This window comes from Manis javanica, chromosome 14 (assembly GCF_040802235.1).
Source record: "Manis javanica isolate MJ-LG chromosome 14, MJ_LKY, whole genome shotgun sequence".
In the NCBI taxonomy this organism is placed as follows: Eukaryota; Metazoa; Chordata; class Mammalia; order Pholidota; family Manidae; genus Manis; species Manis javanica.
Window position 1 is genome coordinate 79,033,830 of NC_133169.1, and position 23,143 is coordinate 79,056,972.

General features: G+C 47.5%; 1 protein-coding gene across 3 annotated transcripts; it reads left to right on the plus strand.

Moving 5' to 3' along the window:
- Nucleotides 1-6,992: 6,992 nt before the first annotated feature.
- RMND5B (required for meiotic nuclear division 5 homolog B) lies at nt 6,993-22,460 on the plus strand. Of its 3 annotated transcripts, none has more exons than XM_017672523.3 (10): nt 6,993-7,149; nt 12,853-13,003; nt 17,850-17,995; nt 18,141-18,281; nt 18,811-18,911; nt 19,106-19,272; nt 20,140-20,305; nt 21,490-21,592; nt 21,684-21,838; nt 21,924-22,460. In XM_017672523.3, the coding sequence occupies exons 1-10, from the start codon at nt 7,078-7,080 to the stop codon at nt 21,985-21,987; spliced, it is 1,266 nt and encodes a 421-aa protein (XP_017528012.1). In that variant the 5' UTR covers nt 6,993-7,077; the 3' UTR covers nt 21,988-22,460. The 3 variants fall into 3 exon arrangements, with proteins under 3 accessions (XP_017528012.1, XP_017528011.1, XP_036873129.1); XM_017672522.3 differs by having other exon boundaries at nt 7,066-7,415; XM_037017234.2 differs by lacking the exon at nt 6,993-7,149 and adding an exon at nt 7,284-7,423.
- The last annotated feature ends 683 nt before the right edge of the window (nt 22,461-23,143 follow it).

The following is a 23,143-nucleotide window of genomic DNA, read 5'->3' on the forward strand; positions in this document are numbered from 1 at the left end:
TAAACTTTATTTCTCCTTTGACTGATTTTTGTTTTTAGATGTATTTTGCCCCAGGATTTCCTCTCCCCAGACTTACATCTGGTGGCAGTAGGCAGGATGCCTCGGAACCCAAAATCTGTTATAATGGGCGTGACTGTTGGGAGGGCTGCTCCTGTGGATGGTGGGGAGGCCCCAGTGGATGCAGCGGTGGAGGGTGCCACTTCACCTTCATTATCTCCCCAGCTGTGGGGCTTCCAACTTGGGAAGGATAGCTACCATCAGGATAGTTTGGCCTAATCAGCATGATTTACCATATTTTCCCAGTAGCTGGAAACATATGCAGAGCTCCAACAGGTACTGTGGGAATTGGGTATGAAAAACATAATCTATAATATGGACCCCCAGGGCCCTGATGAGGAGGTGTTCACTGCAGGAATGAGAAACCTGGTGCTGCATAGCTCCCACATCTCTCTTTGGGTCCCTAGTGAATGCTCTTGCCCCCACCCCCCATGTAGGGCAACTCATAAGGGAGGCTACTTGTACTTTAGCAAATCTGGGGGATGTTGAAACAATAAGGGCACAGAGGGAAGTACGGGCCATGACTGAAAGGAGAAGTGCAAAAGGCTCTGTGAAGGTCTCGAGGACCCAGATGTGGGTTGGTTTGGTAAAGGCTGGGGTAGTGAAAGAAAAACTTGATCAGCAGCATAATACAATATTGTTAGAACTATGACACCAATTAAAGCCAGAGCAGCAGTTCCAGCCCACTGAGGTCCAGGACATGGAAACCTGAGTCAAGGCCTCATGCCTGGCCCGTGTCCCTGCAAAACTTCAGGGGAGACAGTACTCAGGATTTACCTGAGCCCTCACTCCCACAGGAGGATGATTGGGTATCATGGTTCAACCGAGGGGGGGTCAAAGTCCCCACCCTGGGGGACATGGTGGGGACCAGATGCCACATGTAGAATTACCAATTCATTGGTCCCCTGTGAATGTACAATGTGTCCTGGCACTGGTGGACATAGGAGCTGAGTGTTCTTTGATTAATGGCAACCCTGAGCATTTTCCTGGGACCCCTGCTGTGATAGACGACTATGGGGTAGGGCAATTGGAGTTAAGAAAGCCCAAATCCCATTAGGGATAGGGCGTTTACCCCCAAAGAAGTATACTGTGTACATTTCTCCCATCCCTGAATATATTTGGGGGGGTAGATATCCTGCAGGGTCTGTGGTTATAGACCACTGCAGGTGAGTTCAGACTGAGGATACATATGGTAAAGGCAGCTCTGAGGGGACATGCTAAGCACCCACCTGTAGCTCTGCCTGTACCTCGGTGGTGAAAAATACTAAGTTAGTATAAATTTCCTGGGGGGGCACAAGGAAATTGGAGAAACTCTACAGGAGTTGGAAAAGGTGAGCATCATAAAGACCCCTCATAGTCCTTTTAATTCCTCAGTGCGGTCAATAAAAAAGCCAGACAGCTCCTGGTGTATGATCGTGGACTACAGGGAATTGGATAAAGTCATGCCCCCTTTGCAGGCTGCTGTCCCCTCTATAGCAGCCATTATGGACACACTAAGTCATGAACTAGGAATGTATCATTATGTTGTGGAACCTTCCTAATGCTTTCTTCTCTATTGACATAGCACAAGAAAGTCAGGAAAAGTTTGCCTTCATGTGGGAAGGCCGGCAGTGGACATTCATTGTCCTTCTACAGGGATACTACCACAGTCCCACCGTTTGTCATGGACTTGTTGCCCAGGACTTGACCACGTGGAAGAAACTGCAAATGGTGCAACTGTATCACAGCATTGATGATATCATGCTCATGTCTGAGTCTCTTGCAGATTTAGAAGGGGCAGTTCCTAGACTGTTGCAACATCTACAGGAGAAAGGATGAGCTGTGAACAACACCACGGTTCAGGGACCTGGTTTGTCTGTAAAATTCTTGTGGGCTGTCTGGTCAGGTAAAACTAAAGTTATTCCTGAAGCACTCATATACAAGGTCCAGGATCCCTACCCTTACCACTGTGGCAGTATTATAAGAGTTTTTAGGTCTTTTGGGTGACTGGAGAGTGTTTTTCCCACAGTTGGCACAAATTCTGTAGCCCTTATACTGGTTGGTACAAAAAGGCATCATGTGGGACTGGGATGAAACATGTGCAGCTGGTTTCACTACTGCTAAGTGGGCAGTCAAGTCCATACAGGCCTTGAGTGTAATGGACTCATCAAGGCCCTGTGAACTAGATGCTCATGTAACTGAAGATCATTATGGATGGGGTCTTTGGCAGCAGCTTGAACAGACACACCAACCTATTGGATTCTGGTCATAACTGTGGAAAGGAGCAGAGGTCTGGTTCACCTTGATAGAGAAGCAGCTGGATGCTGTGTACCATGCCTTGCTGGCTACAGAGCCCATCACTGGAACAGCTCCGACTAAGGTAGTAACCACCTATCCCATTGTGAGGTGGATGCAAGACTGGACCCAAGGGCCATGGAGTGGTGTGGCACAAACACCTACACTGGTCAAATGGGGCACATCTTTAAAGCAGCACAGCACCCTGTCTACCAAACCCTTAAGTGGAGAACTTCAGTACTTACTGGGACCAGTGACCTATACCAGTGAAAAGCAGAAAGAACTTGCTTTTGAGCCATTGGTAGCCAAGAATCCTTATCAGGAGGGAAAAGCCCCTATACCTGAAGATGCTTGGTATACAGACAGCTCCAGTCATGGGCAGCCTCCGAAGTGGAGAGCTGTGGCTTTTCATCATCCTAAGACTGAGACAACATGGACAGAGGATGGAGAGGAGAAGAGCAGTCAATGGGCTGAGTTGTGGGTTCGGATCACCCAGGAGCTCTCCTCTATAGTTGTTTGCATTGACAGCTGGGCCTTCTGTCAGGGCTTGACCCTGTGGTTACCAACATGGTATCATGCCAACTGGATGGTTGGTCACTGGCCCCTTTGGGGACAAGAGTTGTGGCAAGACCTATAGGCCTCTGGTCAGACTGAGACAGTTATCGTAGATCTTTTGACTGGTCGTTTGCCCTTGGCATCTCCAGGGAATGATGAAGCAGACACACTGGCTCAGGTGTGTTGGCTAGAAGAAAGCCTGCCTCTGATGTAGCCCAATGGTTACATCAGTGTTCATTGCACACAGGGCAAAAGACACTGTGGGCTGTAGTCTATTGGTGGGGTTTGCCATTGACCTTTAAAGAAGTCAGCAGAGCCCAGAAGGTGTGCTCTAAAAGGGACTTACACCAAGTCCTGCAGCAACATGGGACAATAGTAAAGGGGCTGATACCCCTTGTCAGGTTGGAGACAAACTATATTGGGACTCTGCCCATATCAGGAATATATTGGTATGCCATGACTTTTGTGGGCACAGCTACTGGACTGCTGGTTGCTTTTCCTGCATGTCATAGAGATCAGCAAACCACCAAGAGGAGTTACTGAAGCCAGGATATGCCTACTAGAGCAACATCCTGCTCCCAGCCCTAACTGCATTAAACCCTGGAGACACTATTGAGTGACCGTGGCCCTAGAGCATCTCTTTGCAGCCTATGGATGGCCACAGGTGATTGAGAAAGATTAAGTTACCCACTTTACTGGACATGTTGGGGAGGTCAGTTCAGAGATGCAGGGAAGTCAGAGTACAAGGTGAGGAAGTAATTCATTGAAGCAAGAGTGTTAGGGAATGACAGAACAGAATAATAAAGGAAATTCACTGAACTGCTACTCAGCATGGGATACATCCCCTGCTAATTCTTTAAGCCAGTGTCCACTTGGATCTGCACCACATGGGAACTGAGTCCCTACCACCCCAGGATTTGGGGGAACTGCAGAGCACTGGTTTAGTGAGGTTATGTTCTGTGAACTTCCTATAGGCAAAGAAAGGAGACTTTCAGGTGGGCTACTAATGAGCATGACTATAAGCTGAAGTTTCATTCGGTCACCTAGGTGACAGCAATTTGCAAGCCGGATCTGAGCTCTCAGCGTCCTCTCCCTACTTGTCTGAGTTAGCAGAGAGACAGTGAAAGTCTGAGGTGAAATCTGGAGGATTAGAATGAAAACAAAAAGTAACAGACACTTACTAATGGAAAAGCACAGAGACAAAATGGTTAAGTTGAGTAGTGAGAAGTTCATTTAAGGCAAAAAGGCGCTCACTCAGAAAATGGGGAGTGTTGGCTACCCCAGAGAAGAGGCATCCTGAAAGATCGGGAAAATATTAAAATTACGCTCTTACAAAGTGCGGGTAACCTCAGAGAGAGGATGCTTGAAAAGTTGAGGGTTCCCCCTTTTAAGGATTTTTCAGTAACGTGATAAAGGGCTGGGTGTGTAGACTTGTTAAGTAGTCCCCAAATATTTAAAATTAACTTAACACAATAAATTTACTGCTCTGCTTTCTCCCTGAGATACTGGCTTCTTGGTATGGGAGCATATCAAACAAGACGCTGTCTGACACCCAAGGTGGGTTGAGTTGTCTGCTAATCAGTAAGTTTAGAATCTTCCTAACTTCCTGGGTTTTAAAATACAATCTTATCTTTAAGATGGAATCCTTTCTGCCTTTTACTATGTTTTTTATGGCTGGGTCTGTTTGCTAAATTAATTGCCCAGGTTGCAGATTACTTGATTAGGGCTGAAGGAGGAAAAACAGCATACAGGTTAAGTTAAAAAATAAGCTGGGCCTGCATAATTAATACAATAAAGACATGGGCTATCCTGAGATACTCTCCTTTATCTGGGGAATATTCAAACATTCCAGGTCAAGTTGTTCCTGGCCTTTTGAGCGTTAACTGATTAGCTGATTAACTCTGTGAATCTTTTCTGGCTTTCTAGTTTTAACTGGTTAATGCTTTGAGTACCTTGTAGTGGGCTTTATTGGCCCTAATTCTCTCTCCACCCCACTCATATCTATGTTCCTGACTAACAGACATGCATTGCAAGAATGGGTGCAGCAATTATGGATAAAGTGGAAGTTTCATGTACTATATAATCCTGCCAGGGCAGGCATGGTAGAGAGGTACAATGGTTCGTTGAAATCTGGCCTAAAGTCGGACACGAATAGTCTACTGGGCTAGTCACTTCACTTATGGAGAGTGCCAGGACGTTGGAATGAGAAGCCCCGAAAAGGAGCCTCGAGCCCTGTGGATATGCTCACACACCTTGCTGTCTCTACTATACAACTGAATGTGCAAACCAAAGAGGAGTTATTGAAGCCAGAATATGGCTACTGGAGCAACATCCTGCTCCCAGCCCTAACTGCATTAAACCCTGGAGACACTGTTGTGTGGACATGGCCTTGAACATTTTGACACATGGACCAGTGATGGCTGGCCCTTGGTACCTTGGTGGAAAGGCCTGGAAGCTAGCCTTGTGTGTGTTCCTGGAATCACAGCAGAGTGGCCCCCAAAGATCATGGTAGTGTACTGAAACGTCCGGTAGGTAAGAGCATCTTACAGGGGAGTTTTGTTTTATCTTATGACCAGTGCATATACCTCCTGTAGCCTTATATATTGACTCATCTGTAACTCCCATGGGGAAAGGGGTGAATGTCTAATAGAATAGACCAAGACGAGATCCCATTCCTGCCACTGTTTTATCACAGGACCACTCTCTTGCATGTATCCTACCTGATGGACAAGATTTGCCTATGCTGGTGTCATTAAAACATGTATCTAATTGCCCTTAAGGTTATTTTCTTCTACAGTCCCTGTGGCCTGGATGCTCCCCCTGGCTGCAGCTGCCACGTTAATGATTGCTCTGAACTCCTTATCTGTTCAGCTACTGGCTACCTGTAGAATGGGTGAGCTACGCATAGGACTTTGAACCTAGCTAAATCCTCTAGCTTGAGGATTATCATGATTTTTGTTATTAGTCTGGTTATTAGTCTGGTTACAGTGCTCCAGTTTTCTCGCACAGGGGCATTGGGGAAGTTGGGGAACGAGTAGATTGTGGAGCGAGATTTCTGAAGGGGTAGGTTGTGGGTAAATTGCAATATTTCTAGAATCTCTTGCCTGGCTTTAGTGCACCTCCATACAACAGGTGTTTCCAGGGGGTGAGGAGGAGTAGTACATCTGCATATCAATAGGTTATAACACAGGCTAGGAGGGCTTATCTGGACCTGAGAGATTGGGCGAGGGGTTATTGGCAGCCAGGTCTCGAGAGACACAGGAGAGCAGAAGTGGGCTGTTTGTAAGAAATAAACGGGTTTCATAAAGTTTATTTCTCCCTGTAAGTTCGGGGAGAGGAAATACCGGGGCAAAATACCTCTAAAAACCTAAATTAGTCAAAGGGAGAAATAAAATTTAAAACCTGTTCATTGCTTACAAACTGCAGTCCAGGGCCGTCTCTCTCTGCTCCGGAAGAAGCAAGCCAGCCAGCCCGCCAGCAAGCCCTTACCCTTAAACTCTCAGGTTCAGACACGTCCTCCGTTCCCCAGGTAATTACTCACTGACTTGTTGATGAACTTCTCTCCACCCCTGAGGATATGCAAATACACTAAAGCCAGGCGAGATATTCTGGAAATGTTACAATTTTACCCATATTCCCTTTGACTGATTTGCTTCGGGATTTTCCCCCTGGAGGTACAAGCACCAGGAGGCAACGCAGACAAGCTTAAAATTGTTGATCCATTACTAGTATTGTGCTGTTCTGTACTGTCTTTAGTGTGAATAAGGATGGGTAGCGGGAGAGACAGAGACTTCCTGGCTTAGAGCTTATGAGCGCGCGGCTGCGTCTGCCGGACCTAGGGGCGTCCGGCCGCCCGGCCAGGAGTGGTTTCCCGCTTCCTGGGGGAAAGTCCTGCCTGCCAGCCCCGCGGGTCCCCGCCCGCCCGCAGGTGGGTGGGTCTGACTCCTTCCCGCAGACGGGACAGTCGCCGCCTGGCCTGCGGCCTCCCGCACGGGAAGAAGCCTTGGTTCAAACTCCCGAGCGCCAGAGGAGTGGCCACCCGACTCCTGCGGGCTAGTACACTCTAGGTGGGCGGGAGGGGAGGCTCCGTGACCGAGCTGCGCGCTCTTGGAACGGCCACCCCCCCCCCCCGCGAAGCCGCGAGTGGGCGAATCCGGATGTGCGGACCGACGGCCGTAGCTTCCGGTTCCGATGACTACAGCGCCGGAAGCCAGGCCGGGGCTACGGGACCAAGTGGGAGCCAGCGGGCTTCCGGGCCGAGAGGTGCGAGCCAAGGGCGGGGCGCAGTTGCCGGCGGAAAGGGCGCGGTGGGCGGTGGCTGCGCCCCCTCCCGGGCCCCGGGGCTTTTCCGGAAGCTCCCGGCCAGGTGCTCGCACCGGGCCGCCTTCGGGCTTGCTCCCTCCGCAGTCGTCGGACCCGGGCGGGGAGCTGGAGCCCCACGGACTAGCAGGGCACTCGAGGGGCTGCCTTTACCCGAGGAGTCGCTTGAACTCAGACGTCCCATCCTAGTGCGACCCCCACGGTCGGAGGTAACTAGGTTCGTACGAGGGGGTCCGGCAGAGCATACGAGCAGGGACTTTGGAAGGATGGGTAGGGGTTTGCTGGTCCTTTGCGCGTTATGCAGGTAATGCAGGTGAAACTCCCAGTAGGGGCTGCAGTACAGAGGACACGGTGGACCTTTTCCTTTCTCCAGTTTTGATTAACGACAGAAGAAAGATTTGAAACTTCAAATAGAGATGTGCAGTGAAGAGGAACAACGTGATATGATAGCTGACTAGTGTGGGGCTGGGGCAGTGAGGTCAGCATTAGATGATGTGGTCTAGGAGAGCATCTCTGAAGAGCTGACGTTAGCACTGAGACCCTGATGAGGTAGCCATGGGAAAGTCTTGGGGAAGAGTGTTTCAGGCAGAGGGAACAGCCGGTGCAAAGGCCCTGAGGCAGAAATAAACTCAATGTAGTCAAGGAATGGAAAGAAGGCTGGTGAATGTAGTTGGAGTATGGCAAGTGAGGGGAGAATGGTAGGAGATGAGGTCAGAGGTGATTGGGAGTCAACTCAAATAGAGCTTTGTAGGTGGTAAATAAGAGGGTGGATTTTGTTCTAAGTAGGATGGGAATTTATTGGGTTTTAAGCAGAGGAATGGCGTATAAGGTGAATGGGGGGGGTGCAGAAGTCTAAGAGTTGGGTCAGTGGAGGCTATCTAATTCTGCGTCAGGCAAAAGGGACCTTTCTATGATTTGCACAAAGTTCCCTTCTACTCCATTGCCCCAGAAGGGGCCCCTCTGTTTCAGGATGCTGAAGACGGGACAAATTCCCTGTGCATGCCTTAGTGAGGATTTAATTTTTCTTCCTGCCCGCCCTGGCAGGTTTGAGCTCAGGCCCCCTATTCCCAAGGATTAGAAAGTAGGACATGGACATGCTGTTTAATGAGCAAATGTTCACTGAACACTCACTGTGGACCAGACCCTGGGCTGGGCATGGAGGGAGCAGAGAGGACTCTGGACTCCTGAACAGCTCACAGTGTGTTGGGGGAGACAGACGTGTGAACAGCATTCACTGTGTCACCATGCAGAGGCTCAGATAAGTGTGGTATGGGCATCCTCCACCGAGGTTTGTGAAGAGAGGAGGAGGCAAGGAGATTTCATTGAGGGCCTGGTGGGAAGCTGATGATTAAACTGTATCTTGTATTCTCCATGCAGAGAAGTGTGAGGGCACCCTGGACCTAGGAACAGCTTGTGCAAAGAAAGAGAATATACAATTACAAAGGGTTTGTCTGTCAAGCCATGGCAGTGTTGAGCCATGGGGTGACAGAATCTGATGTGTTTCTTTGGAGGGATCACCCTGGTGGATAATTTCTGTACATGTGAGACCTTGGGGAGGAAGGCTTAGGACAGTGGACTTGAAATACCATTAGATTAATTATGGTTTGTCAAAGACAAGCTCTCATACTCATCCATCCTTGTGCCTTGTGACCGACTGTGATTTGGGCAGATGGCTCACCCTGAACAGACTGAATAGCCTCCTGGGTTTTTTGGATGGAGTACCTGCAAGCAGTTATATTTTCCCAGCTCATTTGTCTTTAAATTTGTTGAGTTAGTCACACTTCTCAGGTAAGTGTACATTGAATCAGTCTACCCAGGGCTTTTTCCTCCTTTGTATTTATTCATATGTTCTGTTTTAACCTGGTTTCTCCGTTCTACCCCCACCAGAGGAAACCACTGTGATGTGTTTGGTGTATCCTTTTATTTGCATGTGTCCTTGGTTGTATACATGTATTTTTTTTTCTGTCTTTTATTTTTTTATTATTTTTAAACATGCATAGCTTCCTCCATTATTGACATCCTCCACCAAATGTCCAACTTTTTTTTTTTTATCATTAATGTACAATCACGAGCAACATTGTGGTTACTAGATTCCCCCCATTCTCAAGTTCCACCTCATACCCCAGTACAGTCACTGTCCATTAGCATAATAAGATGCTACAGAATCACTACCTCTCTTCTCTGTGCTATACTGCCTTCCCCGTGTCTACCCCCTACATTATGTGTGCTAATCATAATGCCCCTTTTTCCCCTTATCCCTCCCTTCCCACCCATCCTCCCCAGTCCCTTTCCCTTTGGTAACTGTTAGTCCATTCTTGGGTTCTGTGAATCTGCTGCTGTTTTGTTCCTTCAGCTTTTTCTTTGTTCTTATATTCCACAGATGAGTGAAATCATATGATACTTGTCTTTCTCCGCCTGGCTTATTTCACTGAGCATAATACACTCTGGCTCCATCCATGTTGTTGCAGATGGTAGGATCTGTTATTTTCTTATGGCTGAGTAATATTCCATGTGTATATGTACCACATCTTCTTTATCCATTCATCTACTGATGGGCACTTAGGTTGCTTCCATTTCTTGGCTATTGTGAATAGTGCTGCAATAAACATAGGGGTGTATATGTCTTTTTGAAACTGGGATCCTGCACTCTTAGGGTAAATTCCTAGGAGTGGAATTCCTGGGTCAAATGGTATTTCTATTTTGAGTTTTTTGAGGAGCCTCCATATTGCTTTCCACAATGGTTGAACTAGTTTAGATCCCCACCGGTAGTGTAGGAGGGTTCCCCTTTCTCCATATCCTCGCCAGCATTTGTTGTTCCTAGTGTTTTCAATGTTGACCATCCTAATTGGTGTGAGGTGATATCTCATTGTGGTTTTAATTTGCATTTCGCTGATGATTAGCAGTGTGAAGCATCTTTTCATGTGCCTGTTGGCCATGTGAATTTCTTCTTTGGAGAAATATCTGTTCATATCCTCTGCCCGTTTTTTAATAGGGTTATTTGCTTTTTGGGAGTTGAGGCATGTGAGTTCTTTATGTTTTGTTAACCCCTTGTGGGATATTCATTTAGAAATATATTCTCCCGTACTGTAGGATGCCTTTTTGTTCTCCTGATGGTGTCCATTGCTGTACAGAAGCTTTTTAGCTTTATGTAGTGCAACTTGTTCATTTTTTATTTTGTTTCCCTTGCTCGAGGAGATGCATTCAGGAAAAAGTTGCTCATGTTTATATTCAAGAGATTTTTTTCCTATGTTTTCTTCTAAGAGTTTTATGGTTTCATGACTTACATTCAGGTCTTTGATCCATTTTTAGTTTACTTTCGTGTATGGGGTTGGACAATAATCCAGTTTCATTGTCTTGCATGTAGCTGTCCAGTTTTGCCAACACCAGTTGTTGAAGAGGCTGTCATTTCCCCAAGTGTACATTTATTCTTAATTGACATAAGTGGTACTCTGCTTGGAGTTCATTTTGTTTGTTTTTTCCCCTGCACTACTGTATTTTGGAATATTAGTGATGTAGCTACAGCTGGAACATGGTTTCTAAATGCCACCCAGGTTTCAATTCCTGCATCCCCCCCATTTAACTTTATTGTCTTGGCAGTTCCCCCCAGTGATGAGGGCCCTAGATCATCTCCCAGCCCCTGCCACAGCACACTATGCTTGGGGGAAAATCCTTGTACCCATCTCCTTCCTCAGCTTTTTAATGCAATTTCAAGATGCCAACTTGGTCTTCCCTTTGATAATCCTGGTATCAGTTGCTGTCTGACAGGGCTAGACTGTTTGATCTGGATAAGGCCCTGACCTTTCTTGAACTGTAATTTTGGTAAATTGTGATTCAGGTTTCCAGACACTCTTGGCAAATGTTTTGTGCTGCCATCTTTCCTAGTTGATCATCTCACAGGTCCTGTAGTTAATTTCCTGTTTCTTGTTATCACTAATTGTTACTGTACACTCATTCCAAACATAGGTATTGGCTGCTTTTCCTTCCTGGTGACATGGTGGCCTGTTAGGCTGGTCCAAACACTACTGGGATGCAAAGTCCTTCAGAGAAGGGCTGTAGAGCCAGACTGTCTGGCTTTAGTTCCCAGGTTCTCCACTTCCCAGCTGTGTGAACTTGGGTGACTTATTTAATATTTCTGTGTCTCATTTTCACCTTATAAAGTGGGTCTAATAATTGTACCTACCTCATAGTGTTTCTGTAAGAATGAAATAAATTAGTTAATGCATGCAGTCATTAGACCAGTTCCTGGCACATAAGCTCCTATGATTATTTCAGACAAGAGTCACTTATATTTCACTCATAATGACTCATATCCAGTTATAGGGTATTTGCTCAGGGGGCATGAGAGGAGGGCATATCTTCTAGAAACCATGATTATAAATTCTAGTGTGATAGCATCAACTGTAAGGGGAGTGGATGTAAATACATCTCAAGGCCCTGGGTGCCTTTTCCCCATTACTTGTTGCCTGTCCAGAAAGGAGGGCAGGCTGGGCCCAGATGAGGCTAGGGCTGATGATGCTAGTGGGGTGGGAATGGGAAGGCTGATGAAGGTGAAGCTCCTACCTGCCCCCCACCCATGGGCACCTTGGGCACAGGATTCTCCTTGTGGTGTTACTCTGTTCCCATGTGCAGAGGATGGGCTTCCGGCTGGATCTGGGCATTTGAGAGAGCCTTCTCATCTCAGGTCCTTAGATGGAAGGATGGGGAGGAAGCTCTGTCACCAACATGTTGAGGATTGTCCTTGTGTTCAGTGTCAAAGCCTGCTCTGCAATGGATGGGAGCAGCAGCCCAAGATGGAAGGGACTTAGGAGGAAGAGAACCTCAGTGGTAGGCAGGGTGGGACAAGAAATGTCACTTTGCTGTCAGTCTTTCACCAGGAGGGAAGGTTGTTACAAGAGGTATTTTAATCCAGTTGGGGAGGCAGGCCCTCAAACAGATCACCCAGTGATCAAAACTGAAAAAGAAGGGAGCCCAGTGAGAATTGAGGGAGCCAGGTGGGAGCAGGCTAGGGACTGCTGCTGACAGAGATGACCTCTGAGCTGACCTGGAAAGGATGAGCCAGCTTCTCAGGCAGCTGAGGTGAGAGGTGATGGAGAGGAAGCACCATACATCAGGACCTGGAGCTGTGAAGGAGCAAGGTTCTGGCCGGCTGGACACCAGCTGGCATCTGTGGGCCAGTGGCCTGGGAGACTGAGGCTAGAGCTGTGGGCAGGGCCAATCAGGCCAACATGATTGTCTGTTGCTCCTTAGGCTGCGTTTCCAAATATCAGCCATTCAGGGATTGCCTTCATCACTTCCATCTCTTGCATGTTTGGATTTCTAGTTAGACAGGATTGCCTGCCAAGGGCTCTGCAAGGCCTCCTCTCTTTTCTGTAGTTTCTGATTAAAAAAGAGATGAACAAGGATTATAGAATGAAAAGAGGTGAAAACAGTAATTTTCTCACCATGATTCAAAATTTGCCTGTCCTCAAGCCTGCCTGCACCCCCTACTGGCTGGGGTGATGGGATCTGTGGTCAGTAACAGTAAGCTGGGGATTTCTGAGCATTGATACATGGTGTGGGTAGGTGAAGGGATTTGGGCGCCCTCTCCGCTATGCCCTGCCCTGACCCTGGTGGGGCCTGACAGTGGACCTCCTTCCCCCGCCACAGGCAGAAGCCGCCATGGAGCAGTGTGCGAGTGTGGAGAGAGAGGTGGACAAGGTCCTGCAGAAGTTCCTGACCTACGGGCAGCACTGCGAGCAGAGCCTGGAGGAGCTGCTGCACTACGTGGGCCAGCTGCGGGCTGAGCTGGCTGGCGCAGGTGGTTGTCCCCAACGAGAGCCCCGTGTGGGCCTGGGGAACTGCTTGGTGACAGGGTTCTGGAGGGATGATGGTTAGGACATCAGTACATGGATCCCTAGGCCTCCATGAAGGGAGATGATGGAAGTCTTTCTGAGCTAGTTCAAAAGGCCCAACAGAAGTTATTAATTTACAGGAGAATATTTTCAGACATTGTGCTTTCAATTTGCTTTTTCTATTCTGAATTTTTAAGACATTTTAAGATAGTTTTAAATTTACAGAAAATTTCCAAGAATAGTATAAAAAACTCATATGTACTCCTTACCCAGATTCACCAACTGCTGACTGATTGTTGCCATTATTTGCTTTATTAGTTCTCTTGCATGTTTTTACTACTTTCTAACCATTTGAAAGTAAGTTGTAGATATCATACTCCCTTCAGTGTATTTTCTAGGTCAAGGGCATTCTTTTACATAAGGAGAGTATAATCATTAAAATCAAGAAATTAAAATTCATATACATTTGAATTTTATTCTCTAGGTCAGAATCCAGTCCAAGATGAAGCACTGCATTTAGTTCCTCATGTCTGATCTTTAGTTTTTCTATCTGGGACAGTTTCTCCACCTACCATTGTTACTTATGACATTGATGTTTTTGAAGCATTAAGGCTAATGGTTTTGCAAAGTGTCTGTTGATTTGGATTTGTCAGCTGTTTCCTCCTCATTCAGGTTTTGCCTTATGTGCAGCAGTACTTCAGAAGTGATGATCTGATTCTCAGGGCATCATACCAGGCAGTGCACGTTGTCAGTTTGTTCCATTATTGGTGATACGAACTTCGATCACTTGGTTAAAATGGTGTCTGCCAGGTTCCTCCACCATAAAGTTAATCTCTCTTTCTTAGCGTCAATTAATGATGACTCTTACTTGAATCAATTATTACAAAACTGGTTACAATATGAAGAATTTTTTTTTCCTGCTCTGTCATTCCTTATATACTTATTAGAGGACATTCAGCTATGCCTTATTTATTTATTATCAGTTTGCACTCATGAATTCTTATTTTATTCATTGGGTTATATAATCCATTACTGCTGTTATTTATTTTGATGCTCACATTGTCTTAGTTCTGACTTAGTTCCTATGTTTTTTTTTCTACTTGAGCTATAATTCTCATTAAAATGCACCCTTTTAAAGTATACAATTCAGTGGTCTTCAGTATATTTTCAGAGTTGTACAATCATTACCACATCTATTCAGAACATTTTCATCACCCCCAGAGGAAATCCTACCAGTAACATTCATTCCATTCCTCCCTCTACCTCAGCTTCAGCAACCACTTAATCTATTTTCTATGACTTACCTATTCTGGACACTTCATATAAATGGAATCATACAGTATCTGGCCTCTTTCACTTAGCATAATGTTTTCAAGGTTCATACCTATTATTGCATGAATCAGTGCTTCATTCTTCTTTCTGTGCTGGGTCATATGTTAACCCTCTATTTAACTTTTTGAGGAACTGGCAAACTGTTTGCCAGGTGTTACTGTATCATTTTATACTCCCACCATCAGTATAAGTGTTCCAGTTTCTCATGATTAATGGTGCTGAGCATCTTTTCATGTGCTTCCTGGCCATTGATGTGTTTTCATTAGAGAAATGTCTTTAAGTCTTGCTCATTTTTTAATTGGGTTGTTTGTCTTTCCATTGTTGAGTTGTAGGAGTTCTTTAAATATGCTTGGCATATTTAAATTTGCTGGAGTTCGTTGCCAGCCAAGGTTCTGAGTTGAAGTCCAGACCTTCACTAGATACAGATATGCAAATATATGGGTTGTCTTTACACTTTTTTGATAATGTCCTTTGAAGTGTAGAAGTTTTTAATATTGGTGAAGTATTTTTTCCTTGGTTTTTTCCTTGGTTTTTTCCTTGGTTGCTTATGCTTTTGTTGTGGTACTAAGAAACCATTGCCTAATCCAAAGCAACCAAGATTTACACCTCTGCTTTTTATAAGGAAATTACATTTGGTAATTTTGGCTCTTAGACTTTTCAGTTAATTTTTATATATGGTGTAAGGTCCAATGCCATTCTTTTGCAGGTGGATATCCAGTTGTTCCAGCACTATTCTTTTTCCTATGTCCTTTTGACACAGCCCATCTTTTTAATTGATAGCCCCCAGAATCAGTCATTTCTGCAAGGAAATTGTATCTTTTCTTTTGGTGGGTAGTGGTATTTTGAAACCAAGATCTGGATTGTTACTGGAATGTCATAGTTTCTAGTTCTTTTAGTAGATCTATCTATCAATCTATCTATCTATCTATCTACCTATCTATCTATCTATCTATCTATCTATCTATCATCTATCTATCTATCTATCTATCTATCTATCTATCTATCTATCTATCTATCTAATCTAATCTGTCTCTCTCTCATCTATCAATCATCTATCTATCTATCTGTCTATCTAATCTGTCTAATCTATCTAATCTATCTTTATTTAAATGTACAGACCATGGATTACTGATACATTCCAATTCCAATCTGGCATCATAGGGCTCTTCCTAGACTTCCCCCAGCCATAGCCATATCTCTCTTCTGCAGTGATGAGAAGCCTGACTCCAACATCATCAATACATTTCTCATTTGCTTGATTTCTACAATACAAAGAAAGTATTTTCAGAATTGCTATACCTAGTACCACTGAGAAAAACAAATCTACAAAGTAGAGTTTGTTTCCTTTTTTTCAAGTAAATGCACATTGGAAAAGACTTCAAGGTCAAAAGGCTTACAGTGAAAAGTGAGTCTCCCTTTCACCCCTAATTCCCATTTCCTATGTGCCTCTCCCCAGAAGTCACCCCTGTCTCCAGTTTCTCAGGCACTCTTCTAGAAAGTATCTATCTGTCTATGTGCACACATAAGTGTCATGTAGAGGCGATCCTTGAACAATGTGGGAGTTGGAGTGCTGACCCTGTGCAGTTGAAAACCCTCATTTAACTATTGACTCCAAAAAAACTTAACTACTAATACCTACTGTCGCCCAGAAGCCTTACCAATAACAGCCAGTTAACACATATTTTGCATGTTGTGTATATTGTATACTATATCTTATAATAAAGTAAGCTTGAGAAAAAACATTTTTTCAAATTGTCACAACTCTCCAAAAAATTTCCAGTGTATTTACTGAAAAAATAATGTGTGTTAGTGGACCCATGCGGTTGAGACCCAGGTTGTTGAAGGGTCAACTGTGTGTCTATTGCCTCCTTTTTTTTTTTAAACACAAAGGGTAGCATAAAGTGCATACTTTCCCACCCCTCACTTTTTCCCTTACATGGTGTACCTTGGGGATCTGTGTCAGTACATAGAATTCTGCCTCATTTGTACACCTGGCTGCTTAGCATTCCAGTAAATGGTTGTGCCATGCTGTAGTTTATACCCAGGGTTCCTGTGTTAACGACATCTACTAACTCTGTGTGGTAGAACAGTTTTCTCTTGTGAGTCTGAAACTCATTTATCCTGTCTGTGCTCTTGCTTAACAGATGGTTGTGGCTGTTGGGTGTTTACAGGGAGACCATGTCTTTTCCGATGGACATTTTTGTTGGCTAACAGTCAGTGGTCAGTGGGGTCTTTGGGTGGTGGAGATCAGGGATTTCAGGTTAAAGGCTTTGGTTTTCCTAAAGGGATGTGGCTGGGGTATATGCACAGTGTGGCCCTCTGTGACCTGGAGGGAGCAGAACTTAGGAAATGAGTGGCAGATTTGGGTTTGGGATGGCGGGAATGGTATGTGGTTCTGCCCAGTCTTCCTGAAGTAGGTGGTTGCCCCATCCACTGTCTCATGTTTGTATTTGTCAGGACTCATTCAGTTATAAGTGGCAGAAACCCAGTTCAGACAAGCTTGAACAAACTGGCAGGGGTGGGGAAGTCTGGACTTAGGGACTCAGGTAATGAAATGTCCAGGCCCAGCTGGATCCATGTGCTCGTGTGTTACCCTCAATCTACGCTGGTCCCAAGATGACTGTGGTGCTCCAGCAGCTCCAGTTCACATTTTGTTTTTTTAGCAACCTGGCAGAATGCATCTCTCTCAGGGCTTTCAAGTCTTGAAGTTTAGATCCTCCCTGGCCCTTTTGGGTCACGTTTCCTTTCCTGAACTGAAGTGCAAAGAAGGGGCATAGATGCTGGGCTAGAGGAAGGGGTCAATGCCCTGTCTGCCCTCCTCTCTTCCTAGGCCATACAAGCTCTTGCCAGTTGGTCTGGCTCCAGCCTGGCCATGGGGGTGGAAACCACTGAAAGTCTGAAGTCCTGAGCCAGAAATGTCCCTGAGCTTCCCTGGCAAACCCTAGTCTGCCTGGTATCCTGGGGGTTGATAAGAGTCTTTTAACATAGAACAACTCTTTGTGGTTCGAACTGTCACTCAAGACAATAAGGAGCCACCCTGCATGGTGGTGAGGAGCATGGGCTTTAGATCTGTCACCGTGTGTCCTGGTTACCACCTCAGCATCCTCAGCATGCAGCACTCAGCCTCCCAGAACTGAAAAGGAGTAAGAGGGGCCAGGGGGCTGGCAGGAGAGTGTGGCTGTCCTGCAAACCTGGCTCTCTCCAGCCAATCTGGCAGCTGAGTCTTTATTACATTAGGATACTAACGGTGCCCACCTGACCCACATTTCACAGATGAGGAAATGAAGACTGAGAGAGATGTCCCGGATGACCAGTTCCAAGTCATGCAGTTAAAAAATGGAAGGACCTGGAATAGAAGCTGGTTCTCTCCCTCTGGGAATCAGGGCTGCCTCCTGAGCCCCTAGGCTGGCGTTTAGCATAGAGATAGTAGGGACAAGGGCTGCTTCTGTGTCCTGGCTCACTGCCAGTGTTTCTCTGCAGCTCTTCAGGGGACCCCTCTCTCAGCTACCCTCTCCCTGGTAATGTCCCAGTGCTGTCGGAAGATTAAAGACACAGTGCAGAAACTGGCCTTGGACCACAAGGACATTCACAGCAGTGTCTCCCGAGTGGGCAAAGCTATCGACAGGGTGAGCATGTGGGCAACCCTGGCCTGGGGCAGGGATCCGCTGGGGCTGGGACCCACTGGGGCTGGCTTGCTCAAGGGCTCATCAGGAAAGCAAGCACCAGAGGTACCGTGTAGAGTCACAGGACCATGTCTCTGGCCCTCGTCAGAACTTTGACTCTGAGATTTGCGGTGTGGTCTCTGACGCGGTGTGGGACTCACGAGACAAGCAGCAGCAGATCCTGCAGATGGCCATCGTGGAGCACCTGTACCAGCAGGGCATGCTCAGCATCGCCGAGGAGCTGTGCCAGGTATTGCCTGGTTGGGGAAGGGGCTGGGGCCTACCTGTTCTGCTTTCTGCTTGATAGTTTTCTTTATATTAGGTTCTGGAAATCATTCCCCCTGCCGCAAATAGAAGGTGGCTCTAAAAATGTACATGTTGAGAAGTGAAGTCATTAATTTGCTGGAGTTGGTTGCCAGCCAAGGTTCTGAGTTGAAGTCCAGTGTCCCTTTTTGTCAGGTGTTAAAGACACACTGGTAGTCAAAGTAAAGCATCCTTCCTTTTAATGACATTGAGGACTAAAAAGGAATTATTTTCTCACCAGGCTTTTGGGTCTCTAATACCTGGGGTGCTGTTTGTGGTCTGCATCCTAGGACGCCAGCATGCAGCACTCAGCCTCTCAGAACTGGAGTAAGAGGGGCCAGGGGGCTGGCAGGAGACTGTGGCTGTCATGCCAACCTGGCTCTCTCCAGCCGGTCTGGCAGATAAGGCTTTATTATGTTAGGGCAGAGGATTTGGGGAAATTGTCCTCCAGTGGTGGGATCTCACTATCCCCACAGGAATCAACCCTGAATGTGGACTTGGACTTCAAGCAGCCATTCCTGGAGTTGAATCGAATCCTGGAAGCTTTGCATGAACAGAACCTGGGGCCAGCTTTGGAGTAAGTCGGCTCTTGGGTGGGCCAGTGGAGGACAGGGCTTGTCTGTCGTCCTCACCTGCCCCAGTATGCCGGACATGCCTCCAGCCCTGTCTCCAGGGCTCACCTAGGCTTCTGGAGCTACCTCTCAGTTCCAGCTCTGCCAGGGCCCGTTCCTTGTGCCCCCCAGCTCTACTCATCTTTTCCCTTCTTCCCAGATGGGCCACCTCCCACAGGCAGCGCCTTCAGGAGCTCAACAGCTCCCTGGAGTTCAAGCTGCACCGCCTGCACTTCATCCGCCTCCTGGCAGGTGGCCCTGAAAAGCAGCTGGAGGCCCTCAGCTACGCCCGGCACTTTCAGCCCTTTGCTCGGCTGCACCAGCGAGGTGAGTGCCCAGGGTGCCAGGGTGGGCGCTGCACGGCTCTGGCAGGTGTCAGCCTGGGCCCAGTTGTGGAGCTGCCAGTCCCTCCGCGTGTGTGGCTGTGTGTTACTGGGATCCTTTCCCTGACCTGAGAACTCAGACGCCTTCCTCATTGTCTGCAAGGTGAATTCCAAACTCAAGGCTCTTTCTCACCTGCCTCTGCCACTTCATCTCAGGACCACCTTTGGTCCCTGACACCTGTCATGTGCTGCACCCCTACTCTGAGCACATGAAGCCTGGGTGTGCCCATGACATGCATGCCCTCATGCTGCTTTGTCTCAGCACAGCCTATCCCCGCTACAAGAACCATGCTTACTTCCCTAGGACTCAGTCCCTCTGGAGCTTCCTTCTAACACTAGAATCCCCAAAACTCAGTCGGAGTCTTGCCTTCCAGATTAACCACTCCTACTGTTAATAGCTTTCTTCTTTAGCTTCAGTCATATTTATTCATACTCTATTTAGGAAAGAACATCACAAGAACCAAGCAATGTTACTAGATCCTAGTTAGATACCTCCTGTAAGTTTTTAAAAAGGGAGATTAGCTAGCATTGGCACATACACACACATGAGCCAACCTGAGGTCGGAAGGACGAAAGAGAACTGAGCCTCACCTCCCTACTTGATCCCGTATGGTGATGCTTGGCCTTGTCCCACATAAGCAGCCCTGAGACTCCACCTCCCCACTTGGTTTTTGGGGAAACCAGTTTTGCCTGAGGGCACTTCAGTCCTCCTGCCACCTGTCCCAAGTGTGGTCAGGGCCTGAAAGCCACAGGGCTCAGCCTGCTCCCTGTCCTGCGTCCTGAGCCCTGCACCCACCTGGCTGCCCTGTAGAGATCCAGGTGATGATGGGCAGTCTGGTGTACCTGCGGCTGGGCTTGGAGAAGTCGCCCTACTGCCACCTGCTGGACAACAGCCACTGGGCCGAGATCTGTGAGACCTTTACCAGGGATGCTTGTTCCCTGCTGGGGCTCTCTGTGGAGTCCCCCCTGAGTGTCAGGTATGGCCAGCCCTGGGCAAGGGTGGTGAGGGGGGCACAGTTGGGATGGTTTGGAGGGAGGTAATTGGCTGAGGTCCTGCCATGTGCCAGGGATGGTACTTGGTGCTTTCACAAACCTAAACTGGGGCTCACTCATCCTTCCAGATAGGGAGCATTTGTTTCCAGTTACAAAAACAGATTAGGAAGAGTTGTGGCCTGAGGTCACCATGAGATAGTGGCAGAGTCAAGGTTCCCATTTTCTAAGATCCCTTGGATGAGGGCCCTGTGTCACCTGCACCTCACCCTGGGATTGTAACAAGACCCTCTGCAGCCCAGCCTTCTCCCAGCCTCATCTGTCAGCCTCCACCTCCCTTCGGGAGATCTGAGAGCAGCTGAGTAACAGGTATGGAAAGCTTTCACTTGGAAGGCTCTGCAGGAGTGTTCTCATGACTTCACAACCACCTTGGAGTTAGAGGTACTGTTATCCTCATTTTACAGGTGAGAAAACAGACTCAAGACGTGAACTTACCAAGGGCCTTATAGGGAATACAGGGCATGTGAACTGGGCCCCAGAGCCCCACTCGCACCACAGTGGATAGTGTCACGTGCACTGTTTAGGCCCATTGTGGAATCTCATCCCTCACCCCGGTGCGATGGCCTCCGGGTACAAAACACTTTCGCAGTGGGAACAGCACTGGCCCCCTCAGACAGGATGGTCTGTTGTGCATGACTTCCCTGTGTGTCGTAGTTACTTAGCACTGGAGGCTCCAGCCAGTTGGCTCTCCACTCCCGCCCAAATCATGAGATCTGAATCTGCCCCTCCTGTTTCTAAGTGCCCTAGCTGATAACCAATGATAGAGGTACGTTATGACAGCAAAGCCAGGTAGACAGGCAGGCTGTCTACAGTTTCAGCTGGTCACTGTTGTCATGTACCACCTTTTTAGTGATTTGGATGAGCAGCTATGTGCCCCTTTTGTCTTTGCCATAGGTTCTCAAACTTTGGGGCATTAGAATGCCTGTAGAGTTGGATACACATAACTACACATGTGGCACTTGATGAGCAACCAGAGAGATTTTCAAGGACCCATTTGACCATGTGCCATTTCAGAACTCTGTCCCCGGTCATGTGCCGATGGGTGTGCCAGTCCCTTTGTCTGTGCTGGGTTCTTGGTCTGGGCTGCTCCAGCCCCTGCTTTGTTCTGCAGCTTTGCCTCTGGCTGCGTGGCGCTGCCTGTGCTGATGAACATCAAGGCTGTGATCGAGCAGAGGCAGTGTACAGGGGTCTGGAGTCACAAGGATGAGCTACCGGTGAGGCCTGCCAGGGGAGGTGCAGGGAGGAGGTGCTGGGAAGGACAGATGGAACAGGCAGTGGGACTCAGTTCTCTTCTGGCCTCCCCAGATTGAGATTGAACTAGGCATGAAGTGCTGGTACCACTCAGTGTTCGCGTGCCCCATCCTCCGCCAGCAGACGTCAGATTCTAACCCTCCCATCAAGCTCATCTGTGGCCATGTTATCTCCCGAGATGCACTCAATAAGCTCATTAATGGAGGAAAGTAAGTTCCCAGTGCTCTGTTCCATCTTGATCTTGCACTCCTGCTGACCAGCCCTGAGATGTTCTTGCTTTTCCTCCCTTTGCAGGCTGAAGTGTCCCTACTGTCCCATGGAGCAGAACCCAGCAGATGGGAAACGTATCATATTCTGATTCTTGCCCAGAAGGAACTTTGTGAAGAGGAGTTTTCCACCCATGCGCCTTGATCTGTCTCACTGGGGGTGCTTGGCTTTGGTTCATTGTGGTTTGTTTCAGAGCAGCAGGCTGAGGAGTATCAGTGTGGGCAGGGGCCGGACCAGCCCAGGAGGGAGATGAACCAACCAGCACCGGGCAGCTGGCTCCTTGGCTGTGAGGGCAGGAGATGCTGGCCTCTATACTCCAGCTCAGCTTCTCTGCTTGTATTTGCCATTGGCTTTGCGGCAACCAAAGAGGGGCAAAAGAACTTGGCCAGCAGCAGACATCTTTCCATCCCTACGCTCAGCCAAGCCTCTTAGTGCCACACCAACACCTGTGTCCACTCTGGCCACTGTACAGCTTTCCAACTGTGTCCATGTTCCACTGTAAATAGTCTGGGTTGCAATTGAATGCCGATGTTTTATAGCTGAGCAAATACATTCATAGGCCTTCTCCTTTGCCTTACTACCCACTGCACATAGGTAATGGGCATGGCCTGGCTGCTGCTGGCAGTGGGAGCCTGGCAGCCACAGCCCCAGTCAGGGAGAACCCAACCTGCTGAGAAATGTCAGACCCCGGGAACACACTGCTTTCACATACATGTATATAAAGCCTTAGTACCTCCTATTAGAAAGCAGTAAAGGGGATTTAGGATGACATGACTCAGCCTATAAGGGAAAGCTTGGTGGTTTTGTATGCTGAGTCCCTGTGCTGGGCCTTTGAAACAAGAAGGCACCCGAAGCCTAAAATGTTGTAGGGCCTGGGTTACCAGTGTCATGCAATCAGGAGAGATGGCCTAGGCTTTTGTATTTAGTTTCATATCCCTATTTAAAGTTTACTATGTGGGTGAGTAAATTGCATAAGCTTTCCAGTGGCATTTAAGGCTCATGAGGGAAGAAAAGAGGAACGGGGCTGTTCCCAGTATAGGGGCTGCAGTCTTCCAGGCAGCAGGCTCTGGGCTCAGCTGCCTTGTTCTGTGGCTCCCACCAACTTGGAAGTGGGATGTGAAAGCTTGGGGGTGGGCAGAGTCAGTTCTCAGCTTGGGTCTAGTGCTGGCCCTGGTACCCAGCCAGGCATTAGCACTGAACACTGAAGCCCTTCAGATTCTCTGGTGAAAAAGACTGCTTCCACTCTT

What these genes read in the sequence shown, in the direction of transcription:
- RMND5B (XM_017672523.3), top strand. Translation starts at nt 7,078, where the DNA reads ATGACTACAGCGCCGGAAGCCAGGCCGGGGCTACGGGACCAAGTGGGA. An exon ending in TGGGCAAAGCTATCGACAGG is followed by an intron (nt 17,996 to 18,140) that starts GTGAGCATGTGG and finishes GGCCCTCGTCAG; the next exon opens with AACTTTGACTCTGAGATTTG. An exon ending in TCGCCGAGGAGCTGTGCCAG is followed by an intron (nt 18,282 to 18,810) that starts GTATTGCCTGGT and finishes CTATCCCCACAG; the next exon opens with GAATCAACCCTGAATGTGGA.